Source organism: Lipotes vexillifer, unplaced genomic scaffold (genome assembly GCF_000442215.2).
Source record: "Lipotes vexillifer unplaced genomic scaffold, Lipotes_vexillifer_v1.1 scaffold240, whole genome shotgun sequence".
Lineage (NCBI taxonomy): Eukaryota > Metazoa > Chordata > Mammalia > Artiodactyla > Lipotidae > Lipotes > Lipotes vexillifer.
Window position 1 is genome coordinate 5,018,960 of NW_006797481.1, and position 22,550 is coordinate 5,041,509.

The following is a 22,550-nucleotide window of genomic DNA, read 5'->3' on the forward strand; positions in this document are numbered from 1 at the left end:
ATTAAGGCAGGACTCATGTGCCTACAAATCTGTGGATCTCTTCTGAAAATGCGACTTCATTTCCACCAGACAGCTCTCCTGTCTTCAAGATGTATGACTCCTTGAAAGTCACAAAGGTGAAGAATGAGGTTGCCAGCCATTATCTGCCATGTCCACACATCCAGATGGAGCCGAGTAGCTGGCTTCCTCTAGCCAGTCAGCTCTGTCCTTGTTTTCTCCTTCAATTTCAAGTTCACAATGTACAGATACCTTGTCATCTTGTAAGAGAACGATCTTGTAAATTTGAGGGGAAGAGTAGGTTGGTTCAAGCTGGGTTCTAGCAGCCCCTTAATTCCAAAGAAGTGTTTGTCCTGAAAAAGCTGTTTTCTAAGTCTTTTTCACAGCCTGGACACTCACCTGCATTCATTTGAATCACAGCTCTAAATATCCCTTGAACTGGTTGAATTTCTCCCTGGGTTTGTAGTAACAGAAGTGGGGTGCAAAACTTTGCCTTATCATCAGTCAACTATTGACTTCTTTCTTTTTCTTTCATCAGAGATGCCCTGTCTGTGGGATGTGAATTCAGGTTCTGAGTGTAGCTCAGATTTCCCAAAGCGCTTGAGGGCCATTGGTAGATTCCACCTGTTCTTGTGGGCCGGCTAACAAGTAAAAGTCTCAGGGCAGACAGACCCTGGTGCCAGCTGGGGAGAATTAGGCCCAAAAGTCTGCACCCTCTATAGGGGGCCTGGGAATTTCCAGAACAGCCCCAGCTTTCAGAATCCCAGAGTACCTGAAAGTTCTGGGCCAAGTAGAGCAGGATTTAGATCAAGAAACGGATCATAACTTGTATTCCATAAGTACCAACTGGATTGATTTAAACCCCAAACATGGGTCAAGTCACTGCCCTTCTCAAAGCCCTTTGGGGGTCTCTGCTCATCACTTAGGGAATCTTCCATCATCTGATGGTCACGGACATTCAGAAGCAGGCACCGGGTCCCCCTTTTGCTCACAGTGTGCTCTTCGTGCCTAGCAGAGTGCCTTACACACATTAGGTGCTCAACATGTGCTTGTCAGAGGAATAAACAGTCAATCAAGCCCAATCTGGTCCCATCTCCTATGACTCCTCTCTCTGAACATGGTCTACAATATGTAACACACTGGAGTTTGCCAAACACTCCATGCTCAGGTACTATACTTTTGGACAAGCTGTCCCCTCTATTGGAATGCTCACCCCTGGTCTTATTTTAGGCTCCCCTGAATACAGAATCTGAGATAAGGGCTTGGGTGCAGAGAGTTTATCTGGGAAGTGACTCTAGGAAATACGAGTAAGGAGAGTGGAGAGTAGGAGGAAAAGTGTTACTGGGGATTGACTCTGCTGTGCAATCTGAACCACAGACAGAAAGTGTCAGAATTGTTCATAGGATGGGTACCTGGGGCACAGGCTACCCTACCCTTGGGCCCCTACACTCCTTCGGGAGGCTTAACCCCCTTTTCTTTCCCTTTACTTACTTTATATAGCCTTTCTCCATCCTACCGCTACTCTCAACCTCTCTCCCCGAATCAAATGCCAGCGCTTCCTTCCTCCCAGGATAGTAACTCATACTTCCTGACACTGTTTCATAACTGTTTCCTTGTCCAGCTCCCTCATCAGACTACAACCTCCTGGAGGGTGAGAAATGTATTTTATTTATTTTACATCCTTCGTGCCAACAGCAGTGTCTGGAATATAGTAATGGGGGCTCCATAAATGTTTGTTGAATTAAGTAATATATTTAATTCAGTTCCAATGAGGAAATGACCAAGCTGGTGTCATTTCCAGAGAAATCCAAAGGTGGGACACTGTGGTGGCCACAGAGGTGTGCCGCTCAGATCCCTTCAGGAGAACCTGCTGCAGGACCAGCTGCCGCCCCTTGGATCCGCGGGGCACTCACACAGAGGCCACGCTGCTGCCGGCTGCCTCAACCCATGATTGCGCACGGCATGGGTACGAGAGCCCGTCTACTCCTGCCTGAAGTAGGATTCCTGCCAAGGGTCACCTTCACTTGGGGACTCCCCATCGACCTGGCCAAGACTTTCTCAGACATTTGCTGAGGGCTGGGGCTCTTCCCACCCAATCTTTCCTTCCTTTCCCCTCTCACGGGTGTTAGACCTGCACTGAGGTCTGAAGTTTCTCCTGCCTACTCCTGCTATCTCCTCTTTCATCCATCACAGACATTTCCCTGGCGTCTGATTCTCAGAGGGCCCAACTGACACAGACACAGACACAGAAATAGACATGGCCAAGGATTTGAAAGGGAAAAGTTCAGATTAGAACTGGAGACTCTCTATGTGTCAATCCTCCTGAGATGTCTGATTAAAGACGATGGAAAAAGTGGCAAAGGTGGGTACTTATCATGTGTACCCACCACCATCAAGCGGGTCACTTTGAACCTGGAAGCCGGCCTTAAGTGATCAGAATGACATCAGTAATAGTAATGGGCATGACATCAGTATCAAGTAAACAATATTCCCAAGTTCAAATGCCAGGTAACATGTAGCAAAATTCAACAGTCATTTGTGGTTTTTCAGACCAGCTCCAAATATTGGAACTTAATCACATTATTTAAACATTTCATTGGAAATAATGGACATGATGGCAAAGAAATGAATGTAGTGCTTTGCCACTAGATTTTATTAGCAGTAAGATTCAGTGTTCACATGTCAGCAGCTCCTAACATGGGGCGAGGGTAAGCAGAACATCTTCCCTCACAGTTTCTTGGCTACAGAAGTTGAACCTGGGGAGAGAAAACAAAAAGTCAACTCTTCCTGACACACAGTTGGTGTGTTGAGTTTGATGACAGCCACTTCCTTCCCCTCAGTCTGAGTGAGTGGCACACCCTGTGCCCAAAACTAGACACTGGCCGAGTGAATACCTCTTGGGTATAAAGGACTACATTTTCCTTTCTAATTTTATCCCATGGCTATGCAATAGCAGAAAGAAGAGGTATCATTGGACACTCCAAAGGACACGGAGGGTCCATCTGTCACATCCCCAAAGCACCTACTAAACAGGGCACACTGTCAGTGAATGCACCTGAGGAAGAGTAGGGTCAGCGGCATGACAAGAAATCAGCCAGAGTAAAAGTCCTGAGGTCCTGGTGTTACGCGGGCTAGGCATTCTTATTTTAATTCAGTATTGAATTGAAATGACTAACTTACTCATTAAGACTGAGCAATACTTAGGAGGCTTTGGAGCTAATTTTCTTTAACAAAATATAGAAGCATATATAAAGTGACTGGCACATAAAAAATGCTCAGAAAATGCTTTTTTCTCTTCATCTTCATTTTCTTCTCTGTAATCTAATGGCTAGCCGATGTGCAAATAGCAAATTAAAGGTTAGGGGCAGGACAGGAACAAAGATGCAGACGTAGAGAATGGACTTGAGGACATGGGGAGGGGGAAGGGTAAGCTGGGACGAAGTGAGAGAGTGGCATGGACATATATACACTACCAAATGTAAGGTAGATAGCTAGTGGGAAGCAGCTGCATGGCACAGGGAGATCAGCTCAGTGCTTTGTGTCCCCCTAGACGGGTGGGATAGGGAGGGTGGGAGGGAGATGCAAGAGGGAGAGGATATGGGGATATATGTATACGTATAGCTGATTCACTTTGTTATGCAGCAGAAACTTGAGCAACAAGGTAAAGCAATTATACTCCAATAAAGATGTTAAAATAAATAAATATTTTTAAAAAGAAAAAAAAAAGAAAAATATTGGACAAGATGAAACTCAGTGCAAATTAGTGAAGGACTTGACTAAAAGCTCCCTCTCATTTGATGGCAATTCATAAGTTAATGTTATTCTTCATTTTTCCCATTAGAATATAATAAATTAAGATATACCATCAAAAAAAACTAATATTGAAAAGGGTCACAAGAAGTGAAGGGCACACAATATATATAAATAAAGGTGATCTGAATTTCTATTGTAGTAGTTAAGGATTTGCTGAAGTCAGATTTCCTGCACATGAATTCTGACATTGAGCTTTCATTGAATTATCTGTAAAATGGGGATAATAACAGTACTTATTTCCCATCACCACAATCAAGAGAGTAAACATATCCATTATTCCAAAATTTTCCTCCTATCCTTTGTAATCTCTCCTTCCCATCCCTTTCCATCTTCCCTTCCCCCAGGCAACCACTGGTCTACTGTCATTATAGACTACTTTGAATTGTGTAAAATTTTATATGAATGGAATCAAAGGTGTATGCACTCTTGTTTAGCTTCTTTCATTCAGTATAATTTTGTTCAGTATAATTATTTTGAGATTCATCTATGTTGCTCCACGTATCACTAGTTTGTTCCTTTTCGCTGCTGAGTAGCATTCCATTGTACAGAAGACCACAATTTGTCTATCCATTCCCTTGTTGGTGGACTTTGGGTTATTTTCAGTTTTTGACTATTGCAATAAAAGGTACTATGAATATTTATGTACAAATCTTTGTATAAGTATATGCTTTCTTTTCTCTTGGGTAAATACATAAAAGAGAAATGGCTGAATTGTAGGTAGGTGTATGTTTGGCCTTTTAGGAAACTATCAAAGAATTTTCCAAAGTGGTTGCATCATTTTACATTCCCATCAACAGTATATGAGAATTCAAGATTCTTCACATCCTCACCAGTGCTTGATGTTGTCAATCTTTTAAATTTTAGCCATTTAAATAAGTTTATGTCGGTATCTCATTGGGGTTTTAATTTTCGTTTCCCTAATAATTAATAGAATATCATTTTCTGTTCTTTCACTTTTAATCTATTTGTGTCTTTATATTTAAAGTACATTTCATGTAGGTAGCATACAGTTGTGTATTGAGTTTTTAAAATCCAGTTAAACAACCTCTGCCTTCTAATTGTTGCATTTTAATTTAATACATTTATTGATATGGTTATTATCTTGCAATTTGTTCCCTATGCTGTTTTCCCCCCTTTTTATGCCTTAAAACATTTCATTTAATCTCCTTTTTTTGGCTTATTAGCTATAGTTCTTTGTTTTACTATTTTAGTGGTTGCTTTAGAATTTATACCATATATTTTTAACATCACATTTTACCTTCAAGTGATAATATTTTAATTTACATATGGTGGTATAAGAACATTATAAGAGTATGTTTCCATTTCTCCCCTCCTACCTAATGCCTAATGGCATTGTTGTCATATATTTTACTTATACACATTATAACAGCCCCTCCCCCAAATACTGCCATTACTTTTTAAATTGTCATTTATTTTTAAAGACTTAAATAACCATATTTAAAAATCTCACATGTTTCCCAATGTAGTTACTATCTTCTACGCTCTTAATTCCTTTCTGTAGATTCTTTTACAACCAGTATAACTTTCCTTTCTCTGAAGACTTTCCTTTAACATTTCTCATGGTGTTGACCGGTTGGTGATGAATTCTTTCAGCTTTGATATGTCTGAAGAGTCTTTATTTCATCTTTTTCTTTGAAAGATACTTTTGTGGATATAGAATTCTAGGTTAATGGTTTTTTCCTTTCAGTACTTTAAAGATGTTGTTCCACTGTTTTCTCACTTGCATTGTTTTTGATGTGAAATCTGCCTATAATTGTTATCTCTATTCCTCTGTAGGTAATGTGTGTTTTTTCTCTGGCTGCTTTTAAGTTTTCCTCTTTATAACTGGTTTCGAGCAGTTTGATTTTCATGTGTGTTGGCATAGTTTTCTTCATGTTTTTTGTGGTATCACTTGGATCTATATGTTTACAGTTTTCACTATGTTTGAAATTTTTGAAGCCATTATTTCTTCAAATATATATTTCTCTCCTTCCTCTTTCGGAGTCTTCAATGAGAACTATATTAGACTTCTTGAAATTATTTCACAGATCACTGATATTCTTTACATCAAAATTCTTTTTTCTCTCTGTGTTTCATTTTGGATACTTTCTATTACCTCTTCAACTCCGCTAATCTTTTCTCTTACAATGTCTAATCTGCTCTTTCATTTCAGATATTGTAGTTCTCATCTCTAGAAATTCAATTGAGCCTTTTTTCTATATATAGGCCATACTTCTACTGACCTTTTTAAACCAATGGAATACAGGTTTAATAATTGTTTTAACGTCTATGTCTGCTATTCTAACAGTTGTGTCGGTTCTGGTTTGGTTTCAATTGATTGATTATTCTCATTATAGATTGTGTTTTCCTGCTTCTTTATATACATGGAAAACTTTCATTTAATGTCATATATTGTGGACTTTAGCCTGTTAACTGCTGGATAATTTTGTATTCCTATAAATTTTCTTGAGCTCTGTTCCGGGGTGCAGTTATTTGGAAACAGTTTGATCCTTTCAGGTCTTGCTAATTCTAGGCTAATTTTTTTTCCCACCACTGAGGGAAGACCTTCTTAAATACTCTACCCAACATTTCCTGAATTATGAGCTTTTCTGGTCTGGTTGGCAGAAACAAGTACTGTTCCCGGCCCTGCAAGAGTACTGGGTACTATTCTCTATAATCCTTTCGGGTGGACACTTCACAGACCTTGGCTAGTTTCCTCACATATATGTGCTGATCAGTACTCTGCTAAATAAGGAAATTTTCCAGCTCTCTGAGATTTCCTCTCTGTAGCTCTCTCTCCTCTCTGGTCCTCTGTCCTGTGAAATCCAGTTGCCTTGGATTTTTTGGATTCTTAGTTCTGTTTCTTCAACTCAGGTAGTTTGCTGGGTTCTGCCTGAATGTTTCCTCTTTGTGTGACATCCTGGAGACTCTTTCAAGGCAGTTAGCCGCAACAATTTGAAGACTCTACCTTATTTGTTTCTTATCTCTCAGAGATCACTTTCCTTTGTTGCCTAATATTCAGAGTCTTGAAAACTGTGGTTTGATATATTTTGTCTGAATTTTTGTTTGTTTCAGTTGGGAAGGTAAATCTGGGCTCTTGTTACTCCATCTTTGCCAGAAGCAAAAGTCTCCACACTGGACTTATATGAGGACTGAATGATATGATGGCAGAAGCAGCATAGCACTGTGCCTCAGAATTTGGCTTTATACTCAAAACACTTGGACTGATATTGGTATTGTTATGATTATCATCATCATCATCACCTCATTGCTTCTGGTAGTTCACTATGGTAAATATCCTTTGGTTTACACACACTTTAGTCTTGATTAGAACCAGGGGTTGACCTTTGTCTTCACTAAAAGGACTAATGAAACGGAACAATCTATTTGTATTCCTTCATAAGTTGTGTTTTCTCGGTAATTTAAGTGGCAATTTGGTGAACCCAGGAAGCTTGGGGAAGATACACATATTAAGCACACACATAGCACAAGGCACAGCTGCTAAATGAACTCTTTCTTTTCACCTTAGGATTGTGAAGCCAGATTCTCATTCTAACACTTGTATTCATACAACAGTCATCTACAAATCTATCAAAGTTGTTTTCCTAAAGATGTACACTTTCTTCTAAAGAAACAATAATAAGGAAGCAGCGGTGACTGAGATATAGGAGAACCACTGTAGGTGATTTAACTTAAAGTTGTCTTTCAGTGGGAGTAGAATTATAAACGTGACTCAATGCTTCAAATCTCTTTGGATTTTTATTACTTACACTTTTCCATCATTGAGTTCCACACTGATCTTGGATGCTCCCACTCTGGGTAGAGTTGGGTTGATCACGTTATTGTACCAAATAAATTTAACCTTCTGCACATCTCCAACTTCCACATCTGAGTCAAATTCATTGGAATGAGTACTGTCTGGTTGGAGAGAGCCCCTTGGGAATGGAGAAGTTAATAAAAACATACATGAATACACATAAACATACATATAAATATACACATATATGTTTCTAAAACCAGTTAACAGTGTATCTCTAGTAAGACGATTGATAGTACATTTGTGAATCTAATGGTTAAATAAATGTAGACATGTATGCCAGCTCAGTGGTAGTTCATTTGCCATCAATAACTCATATTACTTTGAAGTCATCCTTATTTTAATAAAACTTCAAACATGTTATAGTCACAATCCTCCCACAATTTAATAAATGATGACATCATTATATCATACTTTTCCAGTTGTTTTGTGGGTAGAATAATTATTTAGTGATTATAAATCAGGTACCATGCATCAAAATAAACATCTGTGGTTTTCTCAGGAAACAGCAGAGAAAAAATTTAGAAACAGAGTTCTAAAACGTATTAAGGTACAAGGGTGAAATATTCTCTTCCTTTTAAGGACACATGGCAGTACTGTATTTCTGAAGGGGTTCAGAACAAGTCTCCCCAGAATGTGCCACTTTGGCAGGTGGACTATTTTGAGCTGAAGGAGATCAAGACCCAGCAGATTCAAGGATAACTTTTACCTCTCCCTTAACTGCCTAAAAGAATTTAGACAGAAGGCCTGGTTTAGGAAGGGAACTATCACCTGAGATAGCTGCAAGGAATATGGGTTAAGTGTGATAGGCTGGCGGGGAGGTCAGCTGGGCCTGGAGATCAAATTCCTCTCCGTGTCCTGTTGTCTCTGCCTGTCATGGCAAACCTTTGTGCACCAAACATTTGTTCTTCCCATCTTACTGTGGATTGTCTTTCTCCCCTTTGAAGTCCCAGACCCCTGTCCCTTCTCCTTAGCTCAGAATGGCATATAAACCTCAATTGTCTCCCTGCCTGTGGGTCTCATATTCTTCTGGGACCCCCATATGTACATAATTAAATTAGTTTTTTCCCCTGTTAATCTGTCCTATGTTAATTTGATTACCAGACCAGCCAAAGAGCCAAGAAAGGTAAAGGGAAAAAACCTTTCCTTCCCTATATTCCCATATAGTAATGAATAAACTCTTATGTCCATGACATACATTGTATGTATGAAGTATTCCAACATTGAAGGAGCTTAGAGTAGTAGTTTACTCACTTGAAAATTTCATACTGCTTAGAGTTTCCTCTATCTCCAAACAAAGAAACTAGTATGTGTCCTCTAACCTTCTTTCCAGACAGTGTGACAGACACCTTATACCTCCAACCTGCAAGGGGGAAATATTTGCAAAATATCAGCTTTTAGAAAAATTATTCTGGAAACAGGCTAACTTGGATTCCACTACTGCTGAATTTTGAATAATTTTTTGTATGGTTTTGGTAGTTCTTCTAATCAAATAGTGATGGATATTCCTTTAACTAAATGTTCAGAGGGCAGACATTGGGGGAGGGGAGGAACACAGACCCTTTCCAAAGTCAAAAGATTTTAAGCCAAGGGACTAAGTTATATATTTTGTTTTCAATTTTTTTAACCTAACAATTTATTCTTGAACATTATAAGAACTTTATGTTAAAAGATAATGGAAAAATAATAGTGTGGTATTTTCATCAGTTTATTTCATTTTTATAGATCACAAAATTTTAGAGTACTGCCATCTTTTTGTCTAAATAATCTATATTTATCTTTAACATTCTATAATTCAGCTTTTCATCACCATTGGAATTGTATTAATTTATGGTAACCATTTTATGGTACCAGTCAATGGTGAACTACAATTTTTTGCCAATTAGAGCTAGCCTGGGCCAAATTGGGAAGGGGATAAAATTTAGCTTTAGTTTTTACAATGCAGCTAACCCTATTGACTCCCATCCAAATAGTTTTCCTCCTCTATTACCCAGAAAAGAAACCCAGGGTCTGTCCCCAAGTCTCCCCATTCCTGCATTCTCTGATTCCCATCACACATGGAGTCTACAATCCTAATATCTCTTGAATCTGTCACCTCCTTTCCACTCCCACAACCTCTGCCATCTCTCTCCTGGGTTACTTTTCTGCTTGTAAAAACCTCAGAATTTTGCACAGTGAAACTTTTAATAGAGTATGAAGAGGCTGGAGCAGAAGAAGCCTCCTGAATTCGGTACCAGAATCAACTGTGAAGAAATTTATTTTTGCATCGTTGATAATTCAGGCCCTAAACTCTGTTCTGCCACCCAAATTAGCATGTTCACATTGAGCATGGCATTGATGTGTTTTTCCATTTTGGGGAGGAGTGTTTAAAACTTTTGTACAGAAAAGCAATTTCACACGTTTCCACTGGACGTGATAAGATACATAGTATTGAGAATTTAAGACAAATAAAATAGGGACTTACGGGCAAAATTGCTGGCATCACCAGTGTTTAGATAAAATGTCTGGCCCACTGCTTTGGTTTTCCCAGGAAATCTATCAGCATAATGACCCATCTGCGGGCAGCCTTCACTTGGACAGGGGAAGCACTTGTTCTAGGGAGAATAAACAAATGATGAATGAGGAGGCTCTTTTTTAAAAAGTGTACCATCTTATTCCACGTGTTGTTGAATTTTCAAATATTTTAAAGCCAATCGTCTTCTGATAGTAAAAGAAGACTTTAACAGTGTCTCAACAAAGGTTAAAAATGAGTCTCATTATTTACAATGATAAGTCAGCAATTTCACTATTAAATAACATGACACTAACATAAATATTATAAAAATTAATTAAGATAATTTATTTATTTATTTATATTTTAATCCTTTCTCTTTTGCCTCTCTAAGTTGTTCCAGTTGCCCCAAGACACCCATCTGCCTTTAGGTGGTTAGAGTTTATTTTAGGAAAATTGCAAAAGAAAGAGCAGGAGGTAATAATCAGCTTCTGATACACAAACTAAGACTCACTGGGAGGACAACAGACTTAAAAGTCAAGCTTCTCTCAATTTTCTCTAGCTCCCACTTAGCATATCAAGTCTGGAAGATTCAGAGCTCAGAATTCTCTCAGTGTGAAGGGAAGATGCTCTAGTTGGTCAGTCAGGCTTAGCCATGAGGTCTGGAGAGGATGGATATCATAGGAAAATGTCTTTTTTTCTTGGGCCAAGAAACTGCGAGGAGAAGAGAGGGAGGGGGACGAAGAGAGGGGGAGGCAGACGGACATAAAAATTCCTGCTATGAAAGGGCAAGGCTACCCCACAGTAGAGGCAGGTGGTGAACTCCTGAATCAGTGGACCAGATGCGGACTGGGCTGAATCTCAGGGTCCACGTTCAGCAAAAGCTAAGGGAAACTGAGCCAGCCAGGAAGAAATGGCCAAAGCTCTCTGAGAGCATTGCCCAAGCCAGTAGCTTGGACATGCCCAGACATCACCTGCAGATGGCAGCTATGAGCCCGTCAAGAAGGTGGACCCCCAAGCCTCCTCTCTGCCCTTCACACACACACTGACCACTACCACCATGATCACCTTGCCCAATACCAGCTTGGAGGGAGGTGGTCCAAAGGCTGAGAAATCTGCAAAAATTTTTTCCTATAAAAGTGTCTGAGCGTCACTTAAAAGGACTGTTTATATTATTGAATCAGATTAAATTTTAACTGGATGAAACCTAAATCTTCTGTGATTGTTTTCCCCACTACCTAGAAAATGAGGCTTTGGGAAGAAAATAAAAATAAAGTTAGACCAAAGAAGGGGGGGCGTTCTCGTTGCATATGCAAGCTACATTGTGAATAAAATATGCACCCATCCCCTCTCCCCTACACATAATAGCTAACATTTGTTGAATGCTAATTATTATATTTTAGGTTCTGGGCTAAGTAATTAAAACGTATTATCTTATTAAATCCTCCTACCAAATCTATGGAATCTACCATTTTATTTACATTTTGAAATGAAAAAAGTGCCTTAGAGAAGTTAAGTATTTTGCCCCGAATCATTCAACTATTTAACGGTAGGACCAGGAATCAGATCCTCTCTCTTCATTGCTAAAGTATATCTACTTGATAATTATCATTTCACCTAGCACGTTACTTGAAAATTTATATATTAAATAACATAGGGTATACATCTTTATTTGAAAAAAAATTATTGTGAAAGGAAAAGCAATAGTAAAAAAAACCCCAGGCAATTGATATGTCATATTCAAGATCAGATTTAAGGATCCCAACTTAGATATTTAGAGAATACCTAAAAAAAGATGGACACTGAAAAAAAAATCTTGGCAATTATGAGACTGCACAGAAATGTCCACATTCCCATAATCATATACCTTTATAAGGTTAACATTTAAAACAAGTTGTTCATGTTCATCAGCATCCTGCAACCATAGATCAGATTTCCATAGACAATTTTTGCACTTAGAATTATTTCCAAACCAAGTGTGAACATTTAGCTGACACACACAGAAGTGATAGAGGACAAGGTAGATTTGGGATATTTCAGTTTACAAGTGCACTTCTCTAAAGTTCTCCAATGCTTTATCACTATTAAAATAAACATGTATTATTGAAAGTATAAATCATGTGTCAGTCATGTAGTAACATTCACTGAATGCATGTCATGTATAGTGAACCACACTGGTCATGAGAAGCGATGGTCACAAAATTCTTTAGGTGCAAGATAGAATCTACTTACTGCACTGAAAACACTGTAAGAGGCACAAGGAAATCCAGCAAAGCCATCAGGGTTGAGGATGCTATCAGCATAATACTTGTAGCTTCTTAAGTGATTACAGGCCGCAAAGTTGCGAGTTCCTTTAAAATCAGACATGATTACACATCAGTGACAGATTTTATTTTTCCAAGTTAATGTCATGGTCAGAATACAGTTGTTGAATAGATTTTTCTAATTAGTGTGAATTCATGGCAGTCACAGAACAAAATCATTTATGAAGGGTAGTTACGATTTGAGATGCAATCAGAATTTAATATAATCTGTTTAAGATTATAATAGTTACGCCATAGCTAAATGAAATGGAAAAATAACTCCAGGAGGAAAAGATTGGTCTGTAAGGGATAGGTATGACTGAGTAATGAATTCCCTGAATTAGATCCTTGAGAAGTTGACTACAAATACACTTTCTTTCCTATTAGTCTTCTCAGATCCACTTCCCCCAGTGAAAACCTGTATCTTGGGGATACAACTAAAAGTTCTTTGTTATAGAAAATGTGAGACCTGTACAATACCAAAATATTTAGCAAGTTTATCAAAAGGAAACACAGATTCCCTCCCCCCAAAAATCTCTTCATATACATAATAGTTGTACCTTCCCAGATCCCATCTATGTCCACAATCTGAGAGAGAGCATTCTTCTTACATCCGGGCATTTCCCTTCCTCCATTTGGAAAGAAATCTAGGTGGCCCACAGTTTGGCTCATTCCAAAACCTGAGGAATTTTAAAATATGGGAAAGTTGATGTTAATGTAAAGACTCAAAACACTCTAAAACACTCTTATGTATAGACTCAAAAAACACTCCAGGGGAACAAATTGAGGAACTCACCCAGGTTGGGGATTATGGGGGCACTGTCTGTGTGAATTACATCCACAAATCGGGCATCGCTGGGGTCCAGTCGGACTAATTCAGGTGTGCCCTCAAAGCACGGTTCTGCTGGATCCAACCCTAAAATAGATAGGATGCGTCATGTCAGTGTCTATCAGTGGACATGCATGTTCACCTTTCTCTTTACAGACCTGAGTGCAGCTTTGGTGGTAATCATGAGTAATGCATGCAAAGAAATAAGCTGGTTCTTCCCTATATTAATAATTTCTAAGGGAAATCTGTGTCTAATTTACTATTTGCATTAAAGTGAATTTTCCTCAAACCATGGAATTTGGCCCTACTTATGGATGCTTAGTCATTGGGACAATCCCTGTCAATAGCACAGTTACAACAGGAGAGCCAGACTCTGGGAAACACTGAACTCCTAAGAGATTTTCAAGCTGAAAGAGTTCCACCTATACTATAAACTCCTGTGAGGGCAAGGATCTTGGCTTTCACAGTCACTGCGACCACAGCTTGGCAAGTGCCTGACTGAGGCTCTCATAAGCATTTATGGACTATGAGAAAGAATGTTCTCTCCAGCAAGTTAAAGAGGTATTCTAAAGACACAGACCTACTAGAGAATGGACTTGAGGATATGGGGAGGGGGAAGGGTAAGTAAGCTGTGACAAAGCGAGAGAGAGGCATGGACATATATACACTACCAAACGTAAAATAGATAGCTAGTGGGAAGCAGCCGCATGGCACAGGGAGGTCAGCTCGGTGCTTTGTGACCGCCTGGAGGGGTGGGATAGGGAGGGTGGGAGGGAGGGAGGCGCAAGAGGGAAGAGATATGGGAACATATGTATATGTATAACTGATTCACTTTGTTATAAAGCAGAAACCAACACACCATTGTAAAGCAATTATACTCCAATAAAGATGTAAAAAAAAAACCAAATTCCAGATACCCCCACTAATGCAAATGTAACCAACTTATCCAAAGTATTAAAAAAGACAATCAGGGGGTTGGAGACAGGGGATTTGGGAAGAAAATAAAGAAGGGAAGATGCAAGAATAAAGTAATCATTTCCTGAAATAGTCACTTCTCAGATCCAGGATAGCAAAGTCTTTCTTATAAAGTTACAAGGTTGTTGTAGGACCTGGGTATCCAACATATGACTCCATTGGCTAAAGGCAACCCGTCTGAGATTTGTAAAATCATATTTTTTATCTAATTAGCAGCATGTAGCCCTGGCAGCCCAGGGCACCCAGACTATCTGTCCCCACCACTCTCGGGTTGTGGTTCATGAGGACTGGACTAATTATCAATTGCTATGAAGCAGAATATAATTAATGATACATTTTTGAGCTCTTTGGGTTTAATTCTATTTCTTCTATTATTTATGCAATTTCTTCTATTCACCAAACTCATCCTTTGTGAATACCTGACAAAGAGAAAGTAGATAAGAATAAGACTTCCGGATGTTCTTAATGCACATTTTAGTCACATGCAGTATTTATATGTTAAACAGGGCTCTGTAGACTAAAGATTGGTATTAATAACAAATTCATAAGGTCTCAGAACACACCGATTTCTCTGATCATGTGATCTAATTCGGAAAATGTGAAAACTTGTCTCCTCAGGTAAAAGCAGGTCTGTGCCAAATTTCTGTCCTTTTAGACCCCGTATAGGCTTCATATAGTCCAACTTTGCAGCTTTGACCAACCTGTGATTCGTCCAATGGTCCCATTTGTCCTCCTTCCTGACTCCCCAGCAGCGTGGGCACCTAGACTGTGGCCAATGACATGGACCTTGGAAGGTGAGTATCCAAATGACGACTGTTGGAAAGAAAACTTCCTCAGAATGTTTTCAAACTAGCAAAATTCAAGATGGGCAGAAAAGAGAACGCTCTGAAAACTCAATTTTTAAGAAGAGAAGCTTCTCCTTTAAAGCAGTCAGTTTTCATGGATTTTTTCTTTTCATTTATTAGGAGAAATGGCGATGGTGTAAGTGTTCTCTTTTATTGTTCTACTACGTAGAGGAGACCCTTGATGGATATTAGGACTTGTTACCCAGAGGTGGTGAAGCAAGTATTTGGATTAGAAAGTAGTGATTATTCTTCAATAAATGGTGTTGTGAAAACTTGACAGCTACATGCAAAAGAATAAAACTGGACCACTTTCTTACACCATATACAAAAATAAACTCAAAATGGATTCAAGACTTAAATGTAAGACCCCAAACCATAAAACTCCAGGAGGAAGCACAGACAGTATATTCTTTGCCATCCATCTTAGCAATATTTTTTGGATCTGTCTCCTCACGCAAAGGAAACAAAAGCAAAAATAAACAAATGGAGCTACCTCAAACCAAAAAGCTTTCGCACAGTGAGGGAAACCATCAGCAAAACAAACGGGAGACGATATTTGCAAATTATGTATTTGGTAAGAGGTTAATATTCAGAGTGGACAAGGAACTCACGTAACTCAATATAAAAAAACATAATCTGATTTAAAAAATGAGGAGAGAACCTGAATAGACATTTTTCCAAGTCAGACATACAGATGGCCAACAGACATATGAAAAGATGCTCAACGTCACTAATCACCAGGGAAGCGCAAATCAAAACCACAATGAGGTACCACCTCCCACTTGTCAGAATGGCCATCATCAAAAAGACAACAGATAACAAGCGTTGGCGAGGATGTGGAGAAAAGTGAACCCTCATGTACTGTTGGTAGGAATGTAACTTGGTAGAGCTACTATGGAAAACAGTACGGAGGTTTTTCAAAAAATTAGAAATAGAACTTCCATATGGTCCAGCAATTCCACTGCTGGTTATTTTTCTGAAGAAAATGAAAACATGAATTCCAAAGGATATATGCACCCCTAAGTTTATTGCAGAATTGTTTACAATAGCCAAGCAATGGATAAAATCTAAGTGTCCGTCAATAGATGAGTAGATAAAGAAGATGTGGTACAGACATACCATATTTTATTATACTTTGCTTTACTATGCTTCACAGATATTATGTTTTTTGCAGACTGAAGGGTTTGTGGCAACCCTGCACTGAACAAGTCTATCGGCACCATTTTTCCAACAGTATTTGTTCACTTTGGGTCTCTGTGTTACATTTTGGTAATTCTCACAATATTTTAAACTTTTTCATTATTATAATATTTCTTATGGTGATCAGTGACCTTTTTTTTTTTTTTTGCGGTACGCGGGCCTCTCACTGTTGTGGCCTCTCCCGCTGCAGAGCCCAGGCTCCGGATACGCAGGCTCAGCGGCCATGGCGCAGGGGCCCAGCCGCTCCGCGGCACGTGGGATCTTCCCGGACCGGGGCACGAACCCGTGTCCCCCCTTTGATATTACTATTGTAATTGTTTTGGGGCGTCACAAACTGCACTCAAGTAAGATGGTGAACTTAATCAATAAATAATCTGCCAGCTCCACCAACCAGACATTGCAATATATATTTTGGCACCTGAAACTAACAGAATATTGTGTGTCAACTATACTTCAATTTAAAAAAAAGAAAAAGAAAAAGAAAAAAATTTAAAAAGAGTAAAAGAAAAGAATAATGAAAGCAATTACTTAAGCACTTTCAAGTTGAACATTTTCTAAGTTTTTAGTTACCAAACCAGGTTAGCTCGTTATCATTGTGCTTCTCCTAAAAAAATAAAAACAAACAAACAACAAAGCCTCTACTTTAATCTTCAAGTTGACATTATCATATCAACTTGGCTTAATAACTGGTAAAATTAAAAGAACTAATGATGGAATGCAGGAGAAACAATCTACCTGGTTGCTTGAATAACAGCACTTAAAAATCAGTTCATTCACTTTAATAGGCATATTGATGAAGCCCAAATCTAGATTTTTTTTTTTGCATTTTTCTTTTCAATCAAGGAGAATGCCAACTCTAAGTAGAAAAATACTTTACCAATTATCATACATACAGCAATTTTTCTGGAAGAGAATCCAGAGAGCAATGTGCATATGGGCTTTTGTATAACCCAGAGGTAGTTACCTCAAGAACGTCAATGAAATACGCCACTTCTGCTCCCACAATCCGGACGTTCTGTGAGGCTTGTGTGTATCCAGTTCGTGAGCCACTTTTCCAGTCCACACAGATGCAGTTCACACTTTCCACGTTAAACAGGTTCTGGTGGAAGAGACACAATAAATAAGTAAATAATTCAACATCTTTCCTAAGTACTAATTAACACTCTTGAAGACCAGGATGAATTCCCTCCTTGACCTACACAATATCATGCTCTCTTTTTAACCCCAAACCAATAAACAAAACTTTTAATCTGTTATGGTTATGGAATCCTTTTTAAAGCTGAACATTGGCTCCAAACTAGAGATTTGGCCATAATGGGAACTGGATTCTTGGGATTTCTACAGCAACAGGTGCATAGACATTTGTTGCAGGGAAAAGTGTATAAAATGTGGTACAATGGGTTGTCTCATTAGAGCATCATAAACTTCACAAGACATTGTCCCTTACTAGTTTGTACCTCAGGGCATTGCCTGTCTGTTCACTTCTGTATCCTCAGTGCCTGGAAAAATTACTGGCACATAGTAGGTACTCAGTAAATAGCTACTAAATAATTGAATAAATGAAAGACTATGTTAGGACCCTTTAAATATAGGTATTGAAGACAAACGAATAAGCTTTTCCATGATGGAAATACTAATCAAAATTTTTGTATGAACACGTTTTATTGTACATGACTGAAGTTATTTCACATAAAAATATAAACTTTCAGATATCTACGGGAAGCCTTTGTGGATGGGGTCAATGATAGTTTCGTGAATGCTAGATCTGGCAGGAATTTTATTTATTTGAGTATTTATTTATGCATATCCCCACCTTTTTTCCAAGAAGAATTTGAGAATGCAGCAAGATTAGAAACCATCTCCAGTTGTTTCATTTTACAGATAGAAAAATCCAAAGAGGGGAAACGGTTTGCTAGTGTCCTGGTTAGCTAAGGATAGAATCAGAACTTGAATCTACGGCATTTAACCTTCTAATTTAATGTACTCATTCCTCCATTATAATGCCCAAAGCCAAGTCAAATGCAAGAAAAACACATCTGCTTTCGGATCTCAGAAATAAATTGTATACGCATATCTGAAAATCTATATACCTTTTGAGCTGAGAATCATTTATTTATTTTTTCTTCACTGTAGTATAGAAATCTATTACTACCCTCCCTTCTCCCCCAGCCCAATAATCATCAGCTATTATTATTCAGCTATTATTTTCGAAGACAAGTTGTGGTTTTACTGATTATTTTTAAACTTGTGTAGTTAATTAGCCCCTTCATTTTAACTGTCTTCAAGATCAGTCAAAACTCTCTGGAGTTAACTCAGATCAGCCTTTGGCTTGAGTCACAGGCAGGCCTGAAATAAGACCTCTAAAGAATTGATTGTATCTTTGCGCCACAGCTGGCCACAAAATCTTGATGAAGAAATGAATCAATGACAATGTTCCTTAAGCACTAGCAGTTATTGGAAAATTTATTCTGTTTGATTTTCTGTCTTTTAATTCTTCATTATCACAGGGCACATAGCCAAAGGCAAATTTAAGAAAATAGGATCACTACTGCTGAAACAACAGAAGCCAGAAATGAAAATCTACACAGTTTTCTTAGCTGTTGCTACCAATAGGAGATAAAAGAGTAGCAAGGGAAAATAATTAGTTTGGGCAAAATGAGTTATTTTAGTTCTTCACACAGAAATCAAAGCCTATTGAAGAGACTAAAAGCTATTGAAAATGCAACAAATGTTGCATCAGTATGGCAACATCTGTTGCTAAAATTTAGAAATATCTCTGTATTAGTTATTAAATAATCACTACCCAGAGCCACCAAATGCCTGCCAGCCTTGCTGGTCTGACTGTCCCAGGTCCCCTCCACCCCATGTCACCTCCTGGACCTCCTCTGGGAACCCCAGGCCCAGTGGGGTCAGAGGATCCTCCAGCCTCATGGTGGCAGGCATCTGTCCTGCCTGGGTAGGGCCTTGCCTTCTCTGTTGTTATCACTCTGGAAACAAACTTCCCTTAAGAGATTTACAGTCTCACCTTGCAAATGTTGTGCAGCCAGTTTTCTTCTCCCTTGTCTATGAATCCATGAATAATAAAGACAGTTTTTCTATTTGTTTTGAAATTGGAGTCTGTGATAGTAGATGGATCTGCAACGAGTTTCTATTTGGGGGAGAAAGATGTTTAATGTCAAGTTTCTGAAAATATCAAATAGAACTGTTACGAGGAGGGAAGTGGCAGATGGGAGAAGAGACTCCTGGGACTTGGGATCCTTGTGAGTAAAAGGATTCTCTCATTACAACCAAGCTATTTGCAATCATCACCAAGTCGATACTTTCCAGATGTCATAACATTTTTGCATTTGCTCTACTTGGAGTAATATGTCTGCTATAATATTGGTGGTAGGGTCTTGTCTCCACCCAAAGGAAGGCTATGTACGAGTGTGTGTGTTTTTTATAGATACAAAGTATGTTGGGAGGTTATACATAATACTTAGAGATTATATATATGTAATATCCATATTTAGAATATTGTATTAAATGGTACCATAGAGGTAGAATAAAAATAATATCAAGTTAATGGATACTTTAAACAAATTATCAAACAAACCTTTTACAAACAAGTTATATAAAATGATACGGTCACTGTGCTAACAGTCTACAGAGGTGCAAATTCCACTGTCTGATTTGTTCTCTTTAGAAGACAAAATTCAGTATCCTTATTACATAAAACAGATGAAACTTAGTTCTGAAAACCATGAGTGTTCTTACTTGAAAGTTGTCTGGGTTCTCGTTAGTGTATAGGAGGAAACGAGTGTTGACATCTTCTGGAGACCAGGGCAATATTTTGAGGGGTCTTTCTACAATTCCTGCCCAAGGGGAATCATCACTGAAGCAACCAAGTCTTTGATAGCAGATTTCTTTTCCTGCAATCACCCAGAAGTGTTAGTTTCACCAGGATGCTCTTTTTGATGGTCTCTCTGACAATACATGAGTTAAACTACATTTTGTGGCATATTTTCTTCCTCCACATCTTCAAACACCTTCCTTTATACACACTCACAAAACAGCTTCAACAGAAAACATCCCAGCTAAAGACAGGCTGCTGCTTCTCGTTTCCACTATGTAGGACCGCCTCACTCCCCTTCTGTCTCTGTGAAGTCCCATGCTAGGACTCATTTGAGCCTCTCAACTCAGATGTCTTCTCTGGGCCCTTGGTGCCCAAGAAGGAAGCAGTCTGGTGTCCCCAGGTCTTGGTAGTAGGGGGCGAGGCGCTTACCTCCTCGTAAACATCTTCTGGCATTGGGCTTTGGGTTGAGAGCTTAAGTTTTGCGCAAATGCCAAAACTTTACGTCTCTCCCTGGGTGAGTATTTAGGTCTCTGACCTATATCTGAGGGGCATCCTGGACTTTTGTGTTGAGGAAGCTGCTCACAAATAATCAAACAGAAAGCCCGTGGTTTGACACAACTCTGTGCTTGAATGTTAACCCATAAAAGAACAACACAAAGGAAGGGTTCTCCAGGAGGATAAAGTCTCCATTAATAGTGGGAGCAGGAATAGGAGTAGTAGTCGTTGTGGGCGCTGCATTCTCGATATGTGCCACGTGCCGGGCAAGATGATCTATGTGACTTATCACACCTAAGCCTCACAATTACCCCACAACAGGGGTGGCATGATATGCCCAGTTCACAGATGAAGACAGTGAAGCACAGAGAGGTAAAGAATTTTACTCAGGGAAATACAGTTGTGGCTGATGGAACCAGGGTTCAAAACTTACGCTTGACTCCGAGCTAGGGTTGCTAAATTTAGCAAATGAAAATACAAGTTAAGTTTGAGTTTCAGATAAACAATAAATTTTTTATTATAACAATAACAATAAATTTAAATTTTCTTAACTTTAAATTTTATTTATTATAATGATAAATTTTATCATTTATATAACTGTGTCACGTATTCTTCGTTTTACCTGAAATTCAACTTTAACTGGGCGTCTTAGCTTTTATCTGGCAGCCCTACTCCCAGTGCTGTGCTCCTAATCATGGATCTGTCCCCCTTGCTCTACTTCTCATCCTCATAGTAGCTGGAATTCAGGTGTTGTAGCCCTTCTTCCAAGTACTGAGCAGCACGTCTCTTCCAGCATGACATAAGTATTTTTTTCTTACCTACTACTGCTCCCAGCAACAGCGAAAGTGTCCAGATTAGCAGCATCTAAATAAAATTTTAAAATACAATTAAGTCTGGCTAAGTAAGTTCTTAAAAGATTGGCGTAATTCAAGTTCAGTTAGACCTCTGAGGGAAAATGGGTAAATTAGACTAAATTAGACTTGGTAAACATGTTCCAGACTCACCATGGCAGTTCTGTCAAGTTCTGCCCACAAGGTAGCACCTAGAGGTCCTTTTATAGGCAAACCTTATCATTTTGAGCAGTTCCATGGAAATGTGGCATGAAAAAAGAGGAGGTTCCAAGGATGTATTTCTAATTTTAATCATAAATAAACCAAGACTGATAGAGTAGGTAAAATTTTCCACAGTACTTTTGGAAAGATGAGAAAAGGGTAGATAAGCACAGTTCTCTTTCAATGTGATTATACAATGCTTAGAATCACCATAATTTCATTGTAGTGAAGGTTCTAGCCTGCCCATTTTTTAGTTTACAGTTCTCTGTGCAGGTCTGCGGGTATGGGTGAAACTAAATTGTTTTCATAGATTTGATAGCAGCAGTCTTGACCACAAATACTAAAAGCTTACCAGCTCACGCAGTTTTTGTACAACCTTGTCTTACCTTCCAAAACAGTGAAATAGAGGCATTTCTTCAAGAGAGTTCATTTCTTTTAGGAAAGCTGTTGACAGTTTATTTGGATAGTCCATAGGACTAGTTTATTTCTCAACAATAACATGGAGGAAAGAATAAATGAACTGATGAAAGGAACTGGGGGTACTTCTAAGAACATAGAGGTGAAATCAGTGACCCCATCACCAAATGAAATTATGCATAAGAGAAAAACAAAATTCAACTTGGAAAAAAATGGTCTGGGAAATATAATATGGGCGAGAAGTATTTGATAGAAAAGAACTGGTATGTTTTAAGTTGGTGATCGCATTGCTTAAAATTAATTTTAAAAAGACTGGGATAGGCTACTATAATTTTAAGAGACTGGAGCATTTGGCCTGACAGCATCACAGCTATAGGTCGAATCATATGAAATTGTCACGTTTGTAGGTCAAAAATGGTCAAGGGCTTCCCTGGTGGCGCAGTGGTTGGGAGTCCGCCTGCCGATGCAGGGGACGCGGGTT

The 22,550-nt window shown here is 38.8% G+C and overlaps 1 protein-coding gene across 1 annotated transcript; it reads right to left on the reverse strand.

The window, feature by feature from the left end:
• Positions 1-2,639: 2,639 nt before the first annotated feature.
• LOC103078066 (pancreatic triacylglycerol lipase) lies at positions 2,640-21,609 on the reverse strand. Its single transcript, XM_007469602.1, has 13 exons — positions 21,605-21,609; positions 21,419-21,464; positions 20,027-20,181; positions 19,296-19,418; positions 17,235-17,369; positions 14,927-15,038; positions 13,218-13,337; positions 12,982-13,101; positions 12,351-12,469; positions 10,092-10,221; positions 8,882-8,990; positions 7,581-7,745; positions 2,640-2,753 (listed from the first exon to the last, which is right to left on the reverse strand). The coding sequence occupies exons 1-13, from the start codon at positions 21,605-21,607 to the stop codon at positions 2,690-2,692; spliced, it is 1,401 nt and encodes a 466-aa protein (XP_007469664.1). The 5' UTR covers positions 21,608-21,609; the 3' UTR covers positions 2,640-2,689.
• Between the last annotated feature and the right edge of the window lie 941 nt (positions 21,610-22,550).